Source organism: Serinus canaria, chromosome 13, assembly GCF_022539315.1.
Source record: "Serinus canaria isolate serCan28SL12 chromosome 13, serCan2020, whole genome shotgun sequence".
Taxonomy (NCBI): domain Eukaryota; kingdom Metazoa; phylum Chordata; class Aves; order Passeriformes; family Fringillidae; genus Serinus; species Serinus canaria.
The window spans coordinates 17,133,745-17,151,765 of record NC_066327.1 but is presented as its reverse complement, the minus strand read 5'-3'; the positions used below and the strand labels follow the sequence as shown (position 1 = coordinate 17,151,765).

General features: G+C 51.1%; 2 protein-coding genes across 6 annotated transcripts; one reads left to right on the top strand and one right to left on the bottom strand.

Moving 5' to 3' along the window:
* Positions 1 to 5,682: 5,682 nt before the first annotated feature.
* Positions 5,683 to 10,347, top strand: GNPDA1 (glucosamine-6-phosphate deaminase 1). The gene is made up of 6 exons (XM_009091564.4): positions 5,683 to 5,942; positions 6,016 to 6,117; positions 7,234 to 7,416; positions 7,953 to 8,137; positions 8,694 to 8,868; positions 9,137 to 10,347. Exons 1-6 carry the CDS (start codon positions 5,819 to 5,821, stop codon positions 9,232 to 9,234), a joined length of 867 nt encoding a protein of 288 aa, XP_009089812.1. The 5' UTR covers positions 5,683 to 5,818; the 3' UTR covers positions 9,235 to 10,347.
* Positions 10,244 to 17,781, bottom strand: RNF14 (ring finger protein 14). Of its 5 annotated transcripts, none has more exons than XM_030229246.2 (9): positions 17,226 to 17,781; positions 16,507 to 16,688; positions 15,867 to 16,018; positions 15,061 to 15,588; positions 14,156 to 14,384; positions 13,380 to 13,552; positions 12,730 to 12,860; positions 12,071 to 12,152; positions 10,244 to 10,874 (listed from the first exon to the last, which is right to left on the bottom strand). In XM_030229246.2, exons 2-8 carry the CDS (start codon positions 16,658 to 16,660, stop codon positions 12,089 to 12,091), a joined length of 1,431 nt encoding a protein of 476 aa, XP_030085106.1. In that variant the 5' UTR covers positions 16,661 to 16,688; positions 17,226 to 17,781; the 3' UTR covers positions 10,244 to 10,874; positions 12,071 to 12,088. The 5 variants fall into 5 exon arrangements, with proteins under 5 accessions (XP_030085106.1, XP_018771155.1, XP_050835628.1 ...); XM_018915610.3 differs by lacking the exon at positions 10,244 to 10,874 and adding an exon at positions 11,200 to 11,368; XM_050979671.1 differs by lacking the exon at positions 10,244 to 10,874 and having other exon boundaries at positions 11,520 to 12,152; positions 17,226 to 17,355; positions 17,599 to 17,780.
* Positions 17,782 to 18,021: the final 240 nt, after the last annotated feature.

The following is an 18,021-nucleotide window of genomic DNA, read 5'->3' as shown; positions in this document are numbered from 1 at the left end:
CCTGGCAGGAGTTGTGCAGAGCCACAAGGTCCCCTCTGAGCCTTCTTTTATCCAGGCTGAGCCCTTTTCCAGCTCCGTTCCCTTCCCTGGGCACGCTCCAGCCTCTCAATGTCTCTCTCACCATGAGGGGCCCAGAATTGGACACAGCACTCACGGTGTCACCTCAGCAGTGCCAGCACAGGGGACAGTCCCTGCCCTGCTCCTGCTGGCCACACTAGTGCTGAGACAGCCCAGGTGCCATTGGCCTCTGGCACAGCTGGGCACATCTGGGCTCATGTTCAGTTGCTGTCAAGCAGCACCCCGGGGTCCTTCTCTGCCAGGCTGGGTCCCAACCAGGGCTGGAGGGTGACCCGAGCCAGAGCAGAGCCAGCCTGGCTGTGCGTGGGGACCCGGTGTGCCGCTGCCTGCGGGAATGCCGAGAGCCAGCAGCACGACCCCGACACTGCCGCAGCTGCAGGAGTGACCCCACAAACTTCGTGCACTTCATATCATGTACATTGTGGAACTCAAGTATAATTTTCAGAGTGGAAGCTGCCATAGGATGTGATAGTGAAACCTAGGGGGTCAGGAAATTGATGTAAAGCCATGCTGCCTCAGCAGGGACTCACCAGAGCCAGCCCTGGGGAACCAGCCCTATGTGAGTCACACTGACCAAGCCTGGGTCACACATGACCCCAGCCATCCCTGTCCCATCACGGGGGCAGGGAACAGGGCAGCTGCACCAACACAAGGTGTTGGCCATCAGCTCTTCCATATCCACAGGGAGCAGATGGTGTTGAGCTCCCTCCTTCCAAAAGGAGCACGTGTAGCAGACCACGCGGTGAGAGAAGTTGGTTTATTCTGAGTTCTTCAGCGTTACATTGGCCAAAACACTTCTCAGCTTGTGTAACATTTGTTTTCTACAAGCGCGGTTCAGCTCTAGTCAGGCTTGCAGAAAATTACCCACATCAATCCCTAAGGTGGATGAGATTTAAATATATCAGCTTTAGGATAAGGAAGGCTGAATCAGCCCCACTGGGATTCCAAACTGCAAATTCAGAGAGTTGCAAGCACTGAAGCCCGAGGACATGGTTTTGAGCTGCACACTCAGTCATAAATACAGGCCTCAGTGCTCATTATTCCCTACCATAATCAGCCTGGATTCTTTTCTCCCTGTATTTTGCCTTTGAGGGGTAGGGAGCTCATCGATGTCTTAGTGAGATGAATGAACATCCCAGTTCTCATGCTGAAGGAGAGGCAGGAACCGTGAAGGATTTTAGCGATGAATAACCTCAAAGAGTGACTCCTGAGAAATGCTGGAGACACAAGGACGAGGCAGGGTTCTTGCAACACAGATGCCTTTGAAGGAGCTGGAACAAGAGCTGCAGGCACTGACAGACTCTGGTTTCACCTTTCCACAAGACTCTCGATTTGCACTGAGAATTTCCCTGCAGTGAGGAGCTGCCCTGATGACATGCATGGATTTACTCACTGCTGAGGTGGGATTACACCCCTAAGTAAGGCTGTAGCAGCAGTGGTAATTAGCTGCACAGTGATTGACTTGGACAACACAGAGATTAAAATAAGATGCAACCTGTGCATGTCCTCAGAGAAGACACTGGAACGTATCCTGGAGAAATGGTGAAACCATTTGTGTCAAAGCCATTTTGGGGCCAGTGGAGGCAAATCACAGGCTAATTAGACCATCTAGTCTGAGCATGACTGACTCCGGAGGGGTAAGGGCAATTTCTTCCAGCTTCTCTCCCTGTATTTATTTTTATTTTCTAAGGTGGGGAAGCTCAGTAGAAAGATGATGCTGTGGTTACAGCACATGACTGGTTCTGCTTTCATTTCCCAAGTGGTTTGAGGCAAATCACTTCATGCCTCTGGTTTTTTTGTCTTTTTCTCCAGTACAAAATGTCTTTTCTCCCAAGAGACACTTGAAGCTTGAAGTCATTGATTTTAGTGACTTCCGTACGGGATGTGCTGTGAAAGTATTTGAAAGCAATTGAAAGTATGACAAGGAGTGGACTGAGTCCTCTGAAATCTTGGAGCTGTACATGTGTTCCTTTAATTATTGTGTACAACTGAGCAGTAAAGGGAACACTTTTAATCTGCACTTTGTAATAAATATTGAACACTAAATGCTAAATAAGAAACCTCAAAAGCAGGGCGTGTAAGCTAAACCAGTAAGAATTTATCAGGACATTAAAGCTAGATCTTTCTTCTAACCTTTTAGTGCTAAATTATTCAATTAAAAAAATAAAATTGTTCACACGACAGAAACATTTTGTCATCAATTTGAAAGTACTCCTGTGTCCCTGGAGGCAGAAACACTCCATGTGCAAGAATTGGATTCACAGGGTTTGAACATCCATAGATGCCATTCCCCACTGTGGAATAACATCCTGAATTAGAGTTGTGTAATTAATCTGGAGAGATTTGTTAAGGATTAATAAATGCTCTCTAACAGATGCTCCTCCCAAAAATATCACTTGGCCACAAAGACTTTTTGTGTTTGGGATTATCTTCTATTTGAATAATCTTTGATCTTTTTGCCCAAAAAAGCCGAACTATGGCTGGCTCATCCCTGGAAGTGTCTAAAGCCAGGTTGGATCAGGCTTGGAGCCACCTGGGATGGTGGAATGCTCATGGCAGGGGGTGAAACTGGACAATCTTAAGGTCCCTTCCCACCCAAACCATTCTGTGGCTCTGACAGCCCCTGCCCAGGGAAGCAGCAGGTTCTGCAGGTGTGGGCTCCCTACGGGGTTCTGAACACGCAGGCAGCTGCAATTTCGGTGTTTGTTACAATAACAAAAGCCACGGGGTCACATGGGGTCTGCTGGAAGGAGGAGAGCCCCAGTGAGCACAGCCACACGTCCCACAGCCGAGTGGAAGCAGGGCCTTGTTCACTGGTGTGGAAAATTATGGCCCCATAAGCCACGAGTATTGTGAGGAAGAGGAATGAAAACAACAGTGGCATTGAATTGGAAGAATTTCCCAATGGGAGTTCTCTTCCTCTGAAGCCCAGCAGCAGAACCGAGGGGCAGATATGGAGGGATGCAGTGAGTTGTGCTGGATGGTGCATGGGACAAGCAGAGCTGAGCTCCAAATTGCCTCCACACAGTGCAGCCAGCTCAGTCCAGCCTGACTTCAGAGGCCCCAGCTCACTGATTTCACCAATGCCCTTTGTTGCTCTGTTGTTTCTTCATCCTACTGGAGGAATCACAATTAACCAACGGTTAATTTAACCTTGCTATCCAGATTAAATCCCTTACTGCTTAGGCTGGCAGTTTTGAACCTGGTGAGGAGTGAGGTCCTGACAGCTTTGTCATGGCAACATCACCTGCAAAATGGGAAGGGACTGGCACTGGTGCTCTCTAGAGCTGCCTGTTCATTGCCCTACCCATAGGCTTGCTGTGACCCCAGAAAATCCTAACTAGGATTTGGGTGCTGTTGGAAGAGCTAAGATGTGAGTGGGGCTTGCAGGAAAGAGCAGCTCCCCTCCCAATCTGTTATTTCTCCTTTTCTTATAAATTGGGGTCAGAAGGTAAATGGAACATGCTGGAGCAGGAAGAGGTGACTGATGGTGGATATTAAAAATACTCTTTAATTACAGGATTTGGAGAGAGGATTCTTCATGGAGATAATTTTTTAATTGTTGCTGTTTCAGGAAAAGAATCCCAGTGCTCCCAAGCAGTTCCCAATAGCAAAAGCCCTGGTCTCTGAGCACTGCTGACTCCAGTCCCTTCAAGATGGTGCAAAAGAAAATGCTGGGTTTCTAAGAGCTCCCCCGTTAAACTTCAGCTTCTCCTGAAGAGAAGTGTTTGTTTCCTTCCATCTGCTGCTTTTGCAAGGAAGGAAAATCAGCCTGTTCAGACACCAGGAAGTTCTTCAGCATGGGAACAGCTCGCTGTAAATGCAGGAACAATAACGGGCAGAAATTATCATACCTAAAAATATCCAGCATGCGAGTCACATGCATAGCCCAGCCCCGGAGCAGCTCGGGGTGGATGGAGCGTGTGGATCCATAGGATGTGCTGGGTGTGGGCAGCGCGGGGGCACCTGCCTGGCTGCGCTGCAGCTTTTGCTTTCACCAAAACATATTTTGCTTTTACGGGGAGCTGTCGGCTCCTCTTGCATCTTTGTGCACTGCAGCTGCCCAAGCCACTGGCAAGGGAGCTGAAAGCCAACCTGTGCAGCCAGAGCCCTCCAACACTCGGATTTCATCGACCCCATCCCCACAACGGCGCTGTGTGAGCAGCTGGGGGACTGCGAGGCCGGCACCAAGGGCAGCAGCTCTCCACTCGTCCCAGGAGAGCCGGGCCAGGGGAGGTGGAGGCAGGGGCTGAGGTGATGCTCTCCAGGACCGCTCTGAGGACAGATAATGCCCACAACCCACAGGTCACCCCGGCTGTTCCCTAGAGCTCACCGCCGAGGGAAGTCCGTGGTGTCTCTGCCATCAGTTCCTATGCGGGCTGTGCCTCCTGAATTTGCTTTTCCGAAATTTCCGAGCGCTGGCCGCGTTTCCAGGGTAACCGAGCGAGCCGCTGAGGGCTCTGTGGGGAGTGGCGGGGCCGGGGCTCTCTCCCTGTCCAGCCCTGCCGCAGTTTTGGCTTTGCACACCAGAAGCCGCAGTTGTGCCACAACAGGGATGATGTGGGAGCTCCCAGGTGTGTGTGCAGGGCAGGTGTGCGCTCACCAGGTGTCCGGGGAACCCATGGGTCTGCCGCACCGAAATGGCCCCCACGGCACAAGTGAGCACTGTCCCACAGAGCCAGAGCCCAGGCTGCCCTGCCCTGCCCTGCCCTGCGGGAGAGCCGGGAATGCCGCTGCTGCAGCTCCTCACCCAACACCGGCCACCGGGAGACCTGCCCGTGGGCTGACACTGCTATGGAGACACCTGTCCGTGGAATTTATTTAGTCTCTGCGGCCTAAAACTCTTCCAGTGTGTGCCCACAGCCCGCCACACCCATCATTCCCACTGGCAGCCCGAGGGCTCTCCAGGATGAGACAATACCGGGAGCACTGGTTCTAGCCAGGTCATTTAAATTATTGAAATGAAAAGTAACTGCATGGGCTGGGTCCCAGCAAAGCAATTTGTAGCTCATTCTTCCTTCTGATGAAATTGAATATCGGTCTAACTTTGAAGTACGATCTTTGTGTCCCAACAGTGAACCAAGCCTGTGCAAGGAGAGCTCGGGCACATCTCCATGAGAGTTTGAAGGCAGCTGGAGCAACAGCAGGAAGGTGTTTTGGGGATACCACTGTGCCAGGAGCAAGGACAGACAGAGATCGTGGTCTCTCCATCCCCCAGAGCGACCCCAACATGCCCCAAAGCGAGTACCTACAGAAGAGTTCAAGCGTGAGAGCAGCTCATTTTGGTGGGACAAGGCTGGGAGCTTCTCTCTAGGGCTGAAAAGCTGAATGAAGGACAGAGTCGGGGGGATCCCTGCTGTGACGGTGACACTCCAGCAGAACCACACCGAGATATTTAGGGCCGTTTGAACGTTTCTGGAGGAAGCATTGCTTCCCGCAGCTTTGCCTGGACGACAGGCGCGCTGCAGGGCGGTGACATTCACCGAGCCGCTCGCAGCCGCAGCTCCCGGCGCGCCCCGTTCGGCCGCTCCGCTCCGGCCCTGCCCGGGGCCCTCCCGCGGGGCCGGGCCCGGCGCTCCCCGCCCACCCGCGGAAGTGATCCCGGGCAGGGCGAGCCGGGAGGAAGCGGAGGTTGCGGGCAGGGCTGATCCGCAGAGGCGGCGGCGGTCGCGGGCAGAGGCGATCCGGGAAGTGGCGGCGCTCCCCGGCGAAGGCAGCGGCGGTGCCGGGCGGCCCCACCATGAAGCTCATCATCCTGGAGAATTACTCGCAGGCCAGCGAGTGGGCGGCCAAGTACATCCGCAACCGCATCGTGCAGTTCGGGCCCGGCCCCGGGCGCTTCTTCACGCTGGGGCTGCCCACAGGTGGGTGCCGGGGGGCGGCCGGGCCGGGGCCGAGCGCGGGCCCTGCCCCGGCTGAGGCGGCCGCTCCCCGCAGGCAGCACTCCCCTGGGCTGCTACAGCAAGCTGGTGGAGTACTACCGCAACGGGGACCTCTCCTTCAAGTACGTGAAGACCTTCAACATGGACGAGTACGTGGGTGAGTGCCGCAGCCACCTGTCCTGTCGCCTTTGTCCCTGCCCGGGAGCTGCTGGGCCCCTACCCCGGCAGAGGCTGGTGGTGCCTGAAATCCACCTGTGCAGGTAAGAGGGACAACATTCACAGAGTTACAGCATCAACACTTCACAGAGTTACAGCATCAGCATTTCCCAGCTACAGCATCAGTTAGGATGGAAAAGAGCTCTGAGACCATCGGGTCCAGCCTGTGACCCCACACCACGGTGTCAGCTTAACCATGGCTCTGAGTGCCATGTCCAGTCTTTCCTTAAACACTTCCAGGGAATTAGCAAAGGGAGACAATTTGAAAACCTATGGAACAACTTTGAAATTTTTCCATAGATTTGGAAACGTATGGACAAAAATGGATGCTGGTGTTGCCCAGTATTGCATACACTATTACAGACGCTGCTGTGTGTTAGCTGCACTCAGGCACTGAGCAGGCAAGAACAGCTTGTCACTGCCGGCTCAGCATGCAGCATTACCTTCACCTTTGTTCTGGGGTTATGAAGGTCCCTTACAAAGACCAGTGTGTCCCCTGAGTGCCCTCAGGTATCTTCTGCTGAGGTAGCAAAGGACTGCTGTTGCTGAAGTCCTGGTGAAGCAGTCTCCTCAGAAGAAATAGATCCAAAGGTGAAAAACATACAAGCTAAATATTTGCTAATGCTAATTTTATCCTGGTCAGGAGGGTTTTTTTTCTGTGAATAACCCCAATCAAGCAGCATTAGGGAATAAGCAGTGCATTGTGGGTTTACAGTATTCAAGGGGGGTAATTATATAATAATTATTATTTCCCAGGCTTCTGCAGTTTTTTAATAATTCTTACTAATATGAAGTGAGAAAAGGGCTGGAAAGGTACTGACAGATGAAGCACAGCACAGACCTGCTTTTTGAACATCTGTTGTATATTAATATGTCTTACAGGAGCTGATTTTAATTCTGGTATTTAGGGAAATAGAAACAACTCTGAAAGCTGAGGGTATGACAAAGGACAGAGAGAGCAGTGCTCTGTCACCAAAGCCACTGCAGGGGTGTGGAAGTGCTTTGCTATGGGTGATATTTTTCCATTTGGCCTCAGTCGTGTGTGTTCTGTTACCAGGTCTCCCAAGGGATCACCCAGAAAGTTACCATTCCTTCATGTGGAATAACTTCTTCAAGCACATTGACATCTCACCAGAAAACGTCCACATCTTGGATGGAAACGCCCATGATCTCCAGGCAGAGTGTGATGCATTTGAGGAGAAAATCAAAGCAGCTGGAGGCATTGAGCTGTTTGTTGGAGGTGAGAACCTGAGAGCAGCAGCCTCTAAGGCTGTCCCAAAGCTGTGCCAGCTCTCATTTATTGCCAGGATTGTTAATTTTCAGTGCATTTGCAGTGAAATCCATCCCACAGCCCATGGCCCTGGGCACTGCAGTGTCCTGGCAGCCTTGTTTCCCCACCTTTAGGTCTTTCAGCGCAGTCAGTGAATTGTTCAGGAAGTGTTAGCAGGAGAAATGGAAAGGACTAGAACTGTACAAATATGAGGTATTTATCAATTATCAATGGCAACAAGAAACTGCTGGGAGTAGCTTTTCCCACACAAGCTCTTGCCATCAGTTTGCCATAAGGTTCTGCCACCTCCTGTGCTTTGTCGTTGTCCCAGCACAATCAGGGCATTGTCTGGTTGTTCCTAGCAGACACAAATCTGAGCTGGAGCAGAGGAACTGCAGGGGTTTTTCTCAGCTCTGTGTTCCTGGGAGCACTGCCTGTGCTTCTCCTGGGAGAGCTGCTGGCTCTGCTGCCACAGCTGACCCTCTGCTCACGCTGTCCCTGTCCAGGCATCGGCCCCGACGGTCACATCGCCTTCAACGAGCCGGGATCCAGCCTGGTGTCCAGGACACGAGTGAAGACCTTGGCCATGGACACCATCCTGGCCAATGCCAGGTTCTTTGATGGTGACCTCTCCAAAGTGCCCACCATGGCTTTGACAGTTGGAGTAGGCACTGTCATGGATGCCAGAGAGGTGAGGAAATAAGAAGTGGCTTCCTGCAGTTCCTCTGGAGCAGCCAAAGGTTATCCTGTTATGGAGCAGCCACATGTCCTCTGGTGTAGGATATGCCTGCCACAGAATACCTGATCCTCCTGTCCTCTGGCATCCTGCAACACCATGGAGAGGCTCTTGCTCCGTCTCTGCTGGCATTTGTGTTTGTGTAACCCTGCAGCAGCTGTTGCCCACAGGAAGCCAGGAAGGTTTGGGAGGGTGTCTTTGGTTAGGAATCTCACCTGGAGAGTAACTGGAGACTTGATGTCACACCAGCAGGTCATGAAAACTGTGTGGCACCACTTTTACTGGAGTCTATTCTTGATCTACACTTGTGAAATCTCAGTGTACAGGTGCCCAAAGGACCCCTGCAGTGACCCAGCAGGCTGTGATTTCATTGAGAGCTGAAGCAGCCAGAGCAGCAGCAGCAGCACAGAGAAGTGGCTGTGGGGACGGTGACAGGGGTGCCCCCATTCTCAGCTTGGCAGGGTGTGGCTGGGCTCTCCCTGACTGCCCCTCTCTGTGTCTGGGGGTGCAGGTGATGATCCTGATCACAGGAGCCCACAAAGCCTTTGCTCTGTACAAGGCCATCGAGGACGGTGTCAACCACATGTGGACGGTGTCGGCCTTCCAGCAGCACCCCAACACCGTGTTCGTGTGCGACGAGGACGCCACGCTGGAGCTCAAAGTCAAAACAGTGAAATACTTCAAAGGTGAATGTTTGACCAGGCCAGGCAGCTGCTCTGTTATATTTTTAGGAGCACAAGCCATGCTTTGCAGAGGTGTTGCTGTATAAGTAACTCCCAATGGAGTATATTCCTTAAATATATTAGAGTAGTATGTGTGAAGGTACATGCTTAATGCTTGGTGTGGGAGCAAAGGCACAAGGACAACAGTAATGTCTAATTCCATTAGCATCCAACAATGGAGAACTTTCCTTTATTATGTCTGCTTAAATTGCCTTTTGACTCTCTCCATCAGGTTTAATGCTGGTTCACAACAAGCTCGTGGAGCCCTTGTACAGCATGAAGGAGATGGGAGCAGAGAGGAGCCAGTCCAAGAAGCCATACAGTGATTAATGTGCTGGGGCAGTGCTGAACCAGCTGCTGAAAACAGCTGGGAGAAAAGGGAATTGCTGCAGAAACTGATCTCATATTTGTTCTTAAATTAGCAGAATGAGTGTATGGTTCCTTCTCTCCATTAAAGAAACAGATGCCAAACACCTGCCTTAATTAACCAAAGGATGATGGGATCCAGTGTTCTGTGTTCCACAAACTTCTGCCACCAACTCATTCTCTGAAGGAAATGAAGAATGAATTGTTTGATCTGTGAAGTGGCTGTAATCACAGACTGAAGGCTGCAGAACGGAAATGTGAGGATAAATGAAAGTACAATGTTTCAGAAACAAGTGGGTGGTAACTTTGGGGTGTATTCCTTGCAATTAGGACAAGTATCTCCTGTTATTCCTTCCTCCTCCATGAAACATTCGTACATTAGAATCCTGGAAAAGAGGATTGTCCAGCTGGAGAAGGGAAAGCTCAGAGCAGCACCCACAGCCAGGAGAGGGCAGCAAGAAGATGGAGCCAGGGGGAAGAAGAGAAGGGACACTGGGGTGGGAGTGGAGACACGATGCTCATGCTGGAGAGGATAAAACCCCACCGTGGGAACAGCCAAGCAGTGGGACAGCATCCCCATGGTGCAGGCTCCCTCCTTAGGAGGTTGCCAAGACCTGACTGGATAAAGCCCTGGCTGAGCCTGGCTTTGAGCCACATGTTGGATTTGAGAACCCTCAGCAGAAGAGGCTCCAGCAGCATCCCCCACAAGGAGTCCAGGGTGCAGCTCAGGCACCTGAGGATGTCACTGTTGTCAGGCCCAGGTATGATTTGCTATGCCTGGTGCTCACTCTTCTCCAGAATTTTCCATTTTACTGAGGAAATGCCAAACCAGCCCCACAGGAAACACACTGTTTCCACTGGCTTCAGCCTCTGTTTAATTACAGACACCCCACATAGGTGGACAACAGCCAAGACCCCCACCAATTCTGAAATGTGACTCCTGGGATTTCTGTCCAGTGCTCTCACACGAGGGGCAAGAAAACTGGGCAACATTTATTTTCTTTTTACAGAAGTTTTGTAAGCTGTTGATCTGTAATGTAACTTTCTTCACTAAATGTCTTTAATTTTTTAAATGGTGACATTTGACTGTGTCTGGTGCTCGGTCTCAGTGTGCTCATGGAGCAAAGCTGTCCTGGAGGCAGTTTGGTGGCAAGAGCTCCTGCTGCTCCCCCCTTCCTTGCCCAGTGTTTGCTGGCAGGTTTTCCTCAGAGGGAAAAGCAGGGCCCTCGGGGTGGGAGGGCACTCTGCATGCATTAAATCCCATGAGCAGAACACATCCCTGCCAGCTCCAGGGATGGAGCTCATCTCCATGTCCCACTCCCAGGAGCACCTGGGCACACCTGTGCTGCCAAATCCATGCCAGAAGGAAGACAAACAGGGACACTGTGTTTACCATCTTAAAGTGAATTTAGTGCATGTGAAAAGTGCAGGAAAACAACTCAAACCATACACAACGTACACTTTTCCTACACACTGACCTAGAGATTCAGCTGAGGTGAGAATTTGTTCTTTCTTCCATCTTTTTAATCTCTGTGCCAGTTCCAACAGTGCAGACTGCTCCTCTGCACAGGGAAGTGCAGCACCACTGGTTTTGACCACACATCCTAGGATAAATTTATTAAGTCTCAGTCAGAACTCAGTGAGCTGTGATCACACACAGTTCCTGACGAGTCTCAGCTCCAGAGCTTTCCATCCAGGCCCTACTGCTCTTGAACACAACACATGCAGCTTTAGTTTCCAAATAAACTTTTAGACTGTTCTGCAAGTGGAAAAACTTGTGCAAAAAAAAAAAAAATCAGTGTTTGCCTCCAGTAATCACCTTCATACTCTCAAAACCACTTGCTGAGATTTTAGGGGAAACAATTTGGTTCTGCAATAATTTGAAGTGCAAAACCAGTGGAAATAAAGAATCTACTCCAGAAGCAAAAATATCAACCATCAAATTTCTTATATGAAGAGTTAATAAAAAATAAATTACTTCATCAATTGAGAACACAAGGTAATTGTCAGTATCTTAAAGAATTCAAGTTCATCTCTTCCTGATACTTTTTACCCTCTCTCTGGTCACATCCTCAGCTCACTGGCTTGGCACTCATCCCTGCCAAAACAAGGACAGGCAACATGAGGGAATCCAACAGTAACACAGGGAGTCACCAACCTCACAGAAACCCCTGGAAATGGCTGTTGGTCATTCTCTGCCCCAGCTCTCAGGGATGCAAAGGCTCAGGCACGACAGCCAATGAGAAGGGTTGGGGATAATCATCTTTAATGTCAATAGAAAGTACCACTGACAGAGCCAGGAGCTGCTTTTCAGAGAAGCACATCAGGAAATTCATAAAAGCAACAAACTTTGTTGCTGAATACAGAAGAAATTTCTGTATTGTATCAGAAAACTCCCCCAGTCCAAGCAGCCCCAGAGAGAGCACTACAGCTCCACCAAACCACCCCAAACCCTACAATATTCAAGGGTCTGATCCAAGGGTCAGTCTCCCTAAAGGAAACCCCCAAAATACTTCCAGCATTTGAGGCTTCAGTTTTGTCTGTTGGCTTTTAAAAAGGGACACCTCTTGGTATATATTTTTCCAATGGCTTTCCAATTTCTGACTTTAATAATGGACATGTTTGTTTGGGCATTCCATGATGATCCTGATCCCAGGATGGGGAAAAGGTCTCCTTTGGCTTTGGCAACAGGCTCTGAGGTGTGAGTGTCCTGCAGTGCAGTTACCACTCTTCTGTCACACAATGGAAGTGAAAAGCAAACAAAGGACACACAAAAAGCATCTGTCTCTGGTTTGTTCACCTTTGGTGCTGGAGGAAGCTACTGATTATCATCTTCTCCTTCCCAGAACTCCCCATCATCAATGTGCATGGCTTGAAACAATCTGCAAGACAGAAAATCAGTGATATCAGGCCGTAAAAAAAATCAACTATGTTAAAAAAGTATCACCCTAAATGCAACCACAGTACAGCAGGTTCCCTTGGTTTTTTCAGTTTCACAAACCACCATCCATGCCCTGTGGAAGGGGCAAGAGAGGCTGCCATTGTCCCCCTGCTGTGCCTGTGACCACAGCAGCACCTCTGTCCCCTGGTCTTCCCCAAGGGAATGTCAGGCAAATCTACAGCTCCTTAAAGCAGCTCTTCCCCAAATCCTTGAGCTGCTCCTGAGCATTGCCAGGGAAACACTCAGGGAAACTCAGGACAGAAAGGGTGAGGCCATGACCTGACCAAAAAATAATCAGGAATAGGCTCAGAAGACTCCTCCAGAATTTCAAAACTAGAGTTCTTAAAAAAGCAAAACCATATCCTGAATCACTCCTGATTTTTACTGTTAGTGCCAATATTTGAGAGGAGAAACTGTGCCTTAAACTGCAGCTACACATTTCAGGTAAGAATCTGGGAGAGACTGTAAGGAGAACAGCAAACGTGTGTTCAGCATGGCGGGGGTCCCTGAGCACCAACCTGTTGAAGCAGGGCGAGGAGGGGTCGTTGAAGTGCCGGTAGGGGTTGGCCCGGGACAGGGAGCCCATGCAGAGCCAGCAGAAATACTGCATGCACCCTGTGCAGGTCATCTTGTTACAGCCATCCAGTTTCTGGGGGAAAAACAAGAAATGGTGGTAGCAGAGCCCCAGGGTGGCAGGCCTCGTTCCCTCTCTGCCAACAGCACCCAGAAGCACAGCAGTCAGTGAGCACATCCCCCCTGCTCCACCACACACTGACATCTTCCCTGGGAGCTGGGATCCCAGCACTGGAAATTGGTTATAATACTAAAAATACTGGAAATAAGTCTTTTTCTGAAGCTGGATTGATTTCCAGCTCTAGTGTGAACCAGAGGTAGCCTGAAACACCAAGAAAATAAAAGGATTCATAGAGATCCAGAGTCAGCCTGGATCTGCTCAGTGTGGGAGCCTGACCATCAGTCATTGTTTGTACTCCACTCCTTGGGATCCACAAATATCACCTCACCTCCTTTTCCATGTCACACAGAATTGGAAAATTCTCTTAGTATTTCCTAGAGATTTCCTCTCCCTGGAGACTCCAACACACCCAGAACTGCCTTTTTGTGGGTTATTTTCTGTTCCATGATTCCCAGCCTTTCCCTCCTCACTCACCTCGATGTGGGTCCCACAGCAAGGACAAGACTTGGAGTTCTTCTCCAGCCATTCCTTACTCTCCATCTCCTCCAGAGCTTTCTGAATCACTCTCTTGCCATAGCGCTGTTCCAAAAATCTTTTCGTTGTCTCATCCGCTTCTAAATATTCATTCCTCAAATCCATTAATTTCTCTGGGGGGCAAAATCAAACCAAACCAGACAGCTTTTGTAAGATATTAGATTTAGAAGTCCAGCTAATTGCAGCACAAAGATTCTCAAAGAACAATAATGTCATGAATTAAAAAGCAAGAAAACTATTAGAATACATAAGATGATAATATTAAAATCACTCTGCCCCAACATTCCGCAGTTTTACACTGTTTTATTATAAAAGAGATCTGTTGATGGAATTAGAACAATGTAAAATAAACTGAAAATGGAAAGATTTTTTTCTGACTACATATTTAATGAAATTCTGTCACAGGATTTTAAGGCCAGAGAGAGAAGCCTCCACCTGATTCCAGTATTAACTCTGACAATACAAAGTAGTGAGAATATAAAGGAATTCTTCCCTTGCTACAGCCTCTCAGCATTTGACAACCAGCAGTTTAGGGAGCTCCTGAGCTGAGGAGTCTCACCAAAGGAATATTTAATTGCCAGCAACAGCCTTCCTCCAAAGGAATGCACCTTTCAGAAAGCTCAGGGTGAGGAGCTGCCTTGCCCAGCTCTGGACTTTTCCACCCAAATTCAGCCGTGTGTGGGTGTGACAGTGGAGCCCAGGGGGAGGTGACTGACCTGCAGTGACCTTGCAGGGGGACACCCCGTGGTAGGTCATCTTGCAGAGGGTGCAGAAGGCGTAGTTGCAGCAGGAGCAGATGCCCATGGTGCAGCCAGGCTCCTGCATCACGGGGGTCTGGCAGCCAGGCCGGGGGCAATAAACCACGTCAGCCATCAGGTCCAGGCTGGACTGCAGCAGCAGGCGGTCGTAGCGGGCAAACAGCTCCTCCCCAACCAGCTCCTTCACCTGCCAACACAGCCCACGCAGGCAACAAATCCTCACCCACGCACCCCGGCCCTGGCACAGCGTGCCCAGAGCAGCTGGGGCTGCCCCTGGATCCCTGGCAGTGCCCAAGGCCCAGCTGGACACTGGGGCTGGGAGCAGCCTGGGACAGCGGAAGGTGTCCCTGCCCATGGCACTGGATGAGCTTTAAGGTCCCTTCCAACCCAAACCAGTCTGGGATTCCCTGATTCCTTGCACCTGTAATTCTGAGCCTGCTGCAGCAACAAACAGCAAGTCAGTGAAAAGGTACCAAGAACTGGGATGAATCCACTTCAGATTCTCCAAGAGGTCACAGGGGGCCAAGGATCTGCTCCCAGGGAACAGGGACAGGACAAGAGGGAACAGCCTCAGACTGGGCCAGGGCAGGCTCAGGGTGAACATCAGCAGGAATTTCCCCATGGAAAGGGTGCTCAGGCCTTGGCAGGGGTTGCCCAGGGAGGTTTGGAGTGCCCATCCCTGGAGGTGCCCAAGGATGTGGCACTTCATGACACAGTGGGACTGAGTCAAAGGCTGAACTTGGTGATCTTGGAGGTCTTTTCTGACCCAAATGACTCTGTGACTGCCAATGTCCAGCATGCAGGGCCAGGCCCTGAACTCAGCTTGGGTTCCAGAGCTCCCAGCCCCTGTGCACGGGAATTACCTGGCCTGGAGTGGCGACAGAAGTACACTTGGGCTCGGGGCAGTTGAGGCAGTGCACCTGCCCATCCCTGATCTGGATCTCAAAGTAGTCCTTCAGGCAGGCCTTGCAGTACACGTGGCTGCACTCGGTGAAGTGCATGCACTCACTGCCCAGCTTCTCACAGAAGCAGATACTGCACAAATACATCTTACTGTTAAAGCACTTCCTCCTCTGGGCCTGGTCGAAGTCCAAGATCTCCCTGATCAGACTGGACAAGGACTCCACATCCTGCACAGCCCTGGCATCCACGATTTCCTCCTCAGCTGTGGCAGAGCCTGTGGCACCCCCACAGTCCTTCCCAGCCTCGAGGGGCCCCGCTGGTGTCCGGCCCTGCCCCTTCCCCTGAGGGCACATTTGCAGCTCATATGGCGATGAAATATTCAGGTAATTCAGTGTTTCCTCCTTCAGAAACTGCATCCAGGCAAACAGCACCACGCAGCCTCGGTTCTCTTCCCACACATTGTCCAAGTGCTTGCAAAGAGCGCTGAGCTGGGAGAGAACAAAGAATTCAGGAAGTTTGTAACTCCTCACTGGGCTCCTCCCCTCACACAGTCCTTAGTGCAAGCTTTGATTTCACACTCAGCAGTTTTTATGCTGAATAAAACAGTTCTCACAGATGCAAGTTTTCATTCCTCAGAATAGTAATCAAATGAAAACCAGCAAGAGACAAAAGAAGAGCCAACTGAGGAGCAACGTCATTGTTTTTTACTTTGCTTAACTGTTAATTATTAACTTAGCAGTGAAAATGTAAAAAATCCCCAGCAAACCTGGGCCTGGGAGAGCCATTTCCCACTGAGGGTGAACACGGGCGGGGAGGTTGATGGGTAGTCAGGTGGGAGCTCGAAGTTCAGCACGAGGGGAGGCAGGAAGCACACGGAGTACTCGAAGCCACTGCTCTGGAGGCTCTCTGTGGAACTGCCTGAGCCAGGGCCACCGAGGCACAGGGAGAAATAACAGAAAAATGAAAACAAACCAACTCTTGCTGTTTCTGACAGCACCCAATGTCTGTTAATTTGATGTATTTCTGGGGTTAAAACTATTTGTTCCACCCTAAACAACAAAACTCTCAGCGCAGTAAAATGTCAAGGGCTGGAGGTCTGTGATTAAAGCAGTTAAACAGCAGCACTGTGAAATGTCAGATTCTGCACAAACCAGGAGCCTGGAAACATATCCTCGGGGGAATAAAAACCCAATAAATGAACTTAATTATTCTGAAGAAGTGCTATTACTCATCTGTGATTTTAGAGTTTACTGAGGACGTTCTGTGTATGAGGGTTAAACTGCTCAAACACAAAGCAGAGGGTGAGCCACAGCTTTGTCCAGTCACTGGTCCCTCAGGTCACTCCCCAGCAACCACCTGAGCTTGGTAAAGCCTCCCTTGGGATAACACAAAACATCTCAACTCACCCCTCACAAAAATTTTAAAGTCTTGAGGCAACTCCAGACAAATTCTTGTTTCTCCTCCTTGGGCAGACTCTGCTCTCTTAAACTCATCCTCATCGTAGATGCTGGCCAGAGCCAGCAGCTCGTCCTCCTGAGCCTCCTTGTCCTCTGAAGACATTTAACTTTTCTGTAGAGTTGCCACCACTCTGCAACATCAACCAAGTTAATGCATCCAATTCAAATTATCAATTTGAGGCAGCTATTTTATAGCATAGTAAACTTTATAAAAACCCAGGTAACCAATCTAAAACAATGTGAAATATAATTAAGGTATTTTACAGGTTGAAAAAAAATATTGGTAGCTCTATAAAATTTAAAAAAATCCCCAACAGAATATTGAAAAGTCAGAAAGCAAACTGTGTGTTATTAGGTAAAGACAGCTGTAAGAGGGGAAATAATGAAATATGGAGATGGAACAGGTGACACAGGGACATTTCACTGATGTTTGGAATAAAACAGACCCCCCCAAAAAAACAGGAGAAATGAATTAGTAACAGAAGCTCTCTCCCAGTGCTCTAACGCAAGCAGGGAAACAGTCCCACTGGTGATTGAAAATATCAGAAAAAGGTTCAAATCCCGCACAGGCATCTTGTAGATGCACTCGTGGAGCATCTCAGCTCCCCATTTGGGGAAATAAAGCCAGTTTGAGGCTTTATGTAAATAAATCCAGTTTGCTGAGTTACCTTTCGAGTCAGGGCAGCGCGGAGGCCGAGCCGAGGAGCCGCTCTCTGAGCATTCCTCCAGGGCCGGACGCTTCTCCTCCCTCAAGGCACGGGCAGGGCGCTGCCGAGGGGAACACCCGGCCTGGGGCTGCTGCGGACAAACACCAGCACCACCGTCAGCACGGGCTCGGGGGGAGAGTCCCGCCCGTGCCCCGGGCCCGACGGCTCGCCCAGGGCTCGAGGCTCATTTCCAGCCGCAGCAGCAGCAGGACCGAGCTGCGGGCCCGACCCCGTGCTCCAGGCCCAGCTCCCGTGGCTGTGGTAGCTCCGGCCGCTGCCACCGCTGCGCCCCGGCCCGGCCCCGGGGGAACAGCCCGGCCCGGCCCCGCCTCACCCGCTCCTCACCCGCTCCTCAGCGGGGCAGCCGCGGCCGGGCCCCGCGGGCCGGGGACAGCGAGGGGGTGCCGGCCCTGCCCCTCGCGGAGCGGCGGCGGGGAGGGACGGGAAGGGAAAGCACGGGAAGGGACGGGAAGCGCCGGCAGGCGGAGGAGAGGCCGGCCCGGCCCCGCAGCTCCCCCGGCGGCCGGGAGGGCCCGGCCGGCCCAGCCCGCGGTGCTCGGTGCCGCTCCGGGCCCCGCCTGCTGCCCCTCCCCGGCCCCGGTAGGGACCGAGCGGGCACCGAGCGGCTCCCTCCAGCAGCGGGGCTCGGGCACTGGATGGGCTCCCCCGGGAAGGGGCACGGTGGAGCGCTGCGGTGCCTGTGCAGGGGCAGGGGCTGGACTCGCTAGGCCCTGTGGGTCCCTTCTAACGCGGGGCA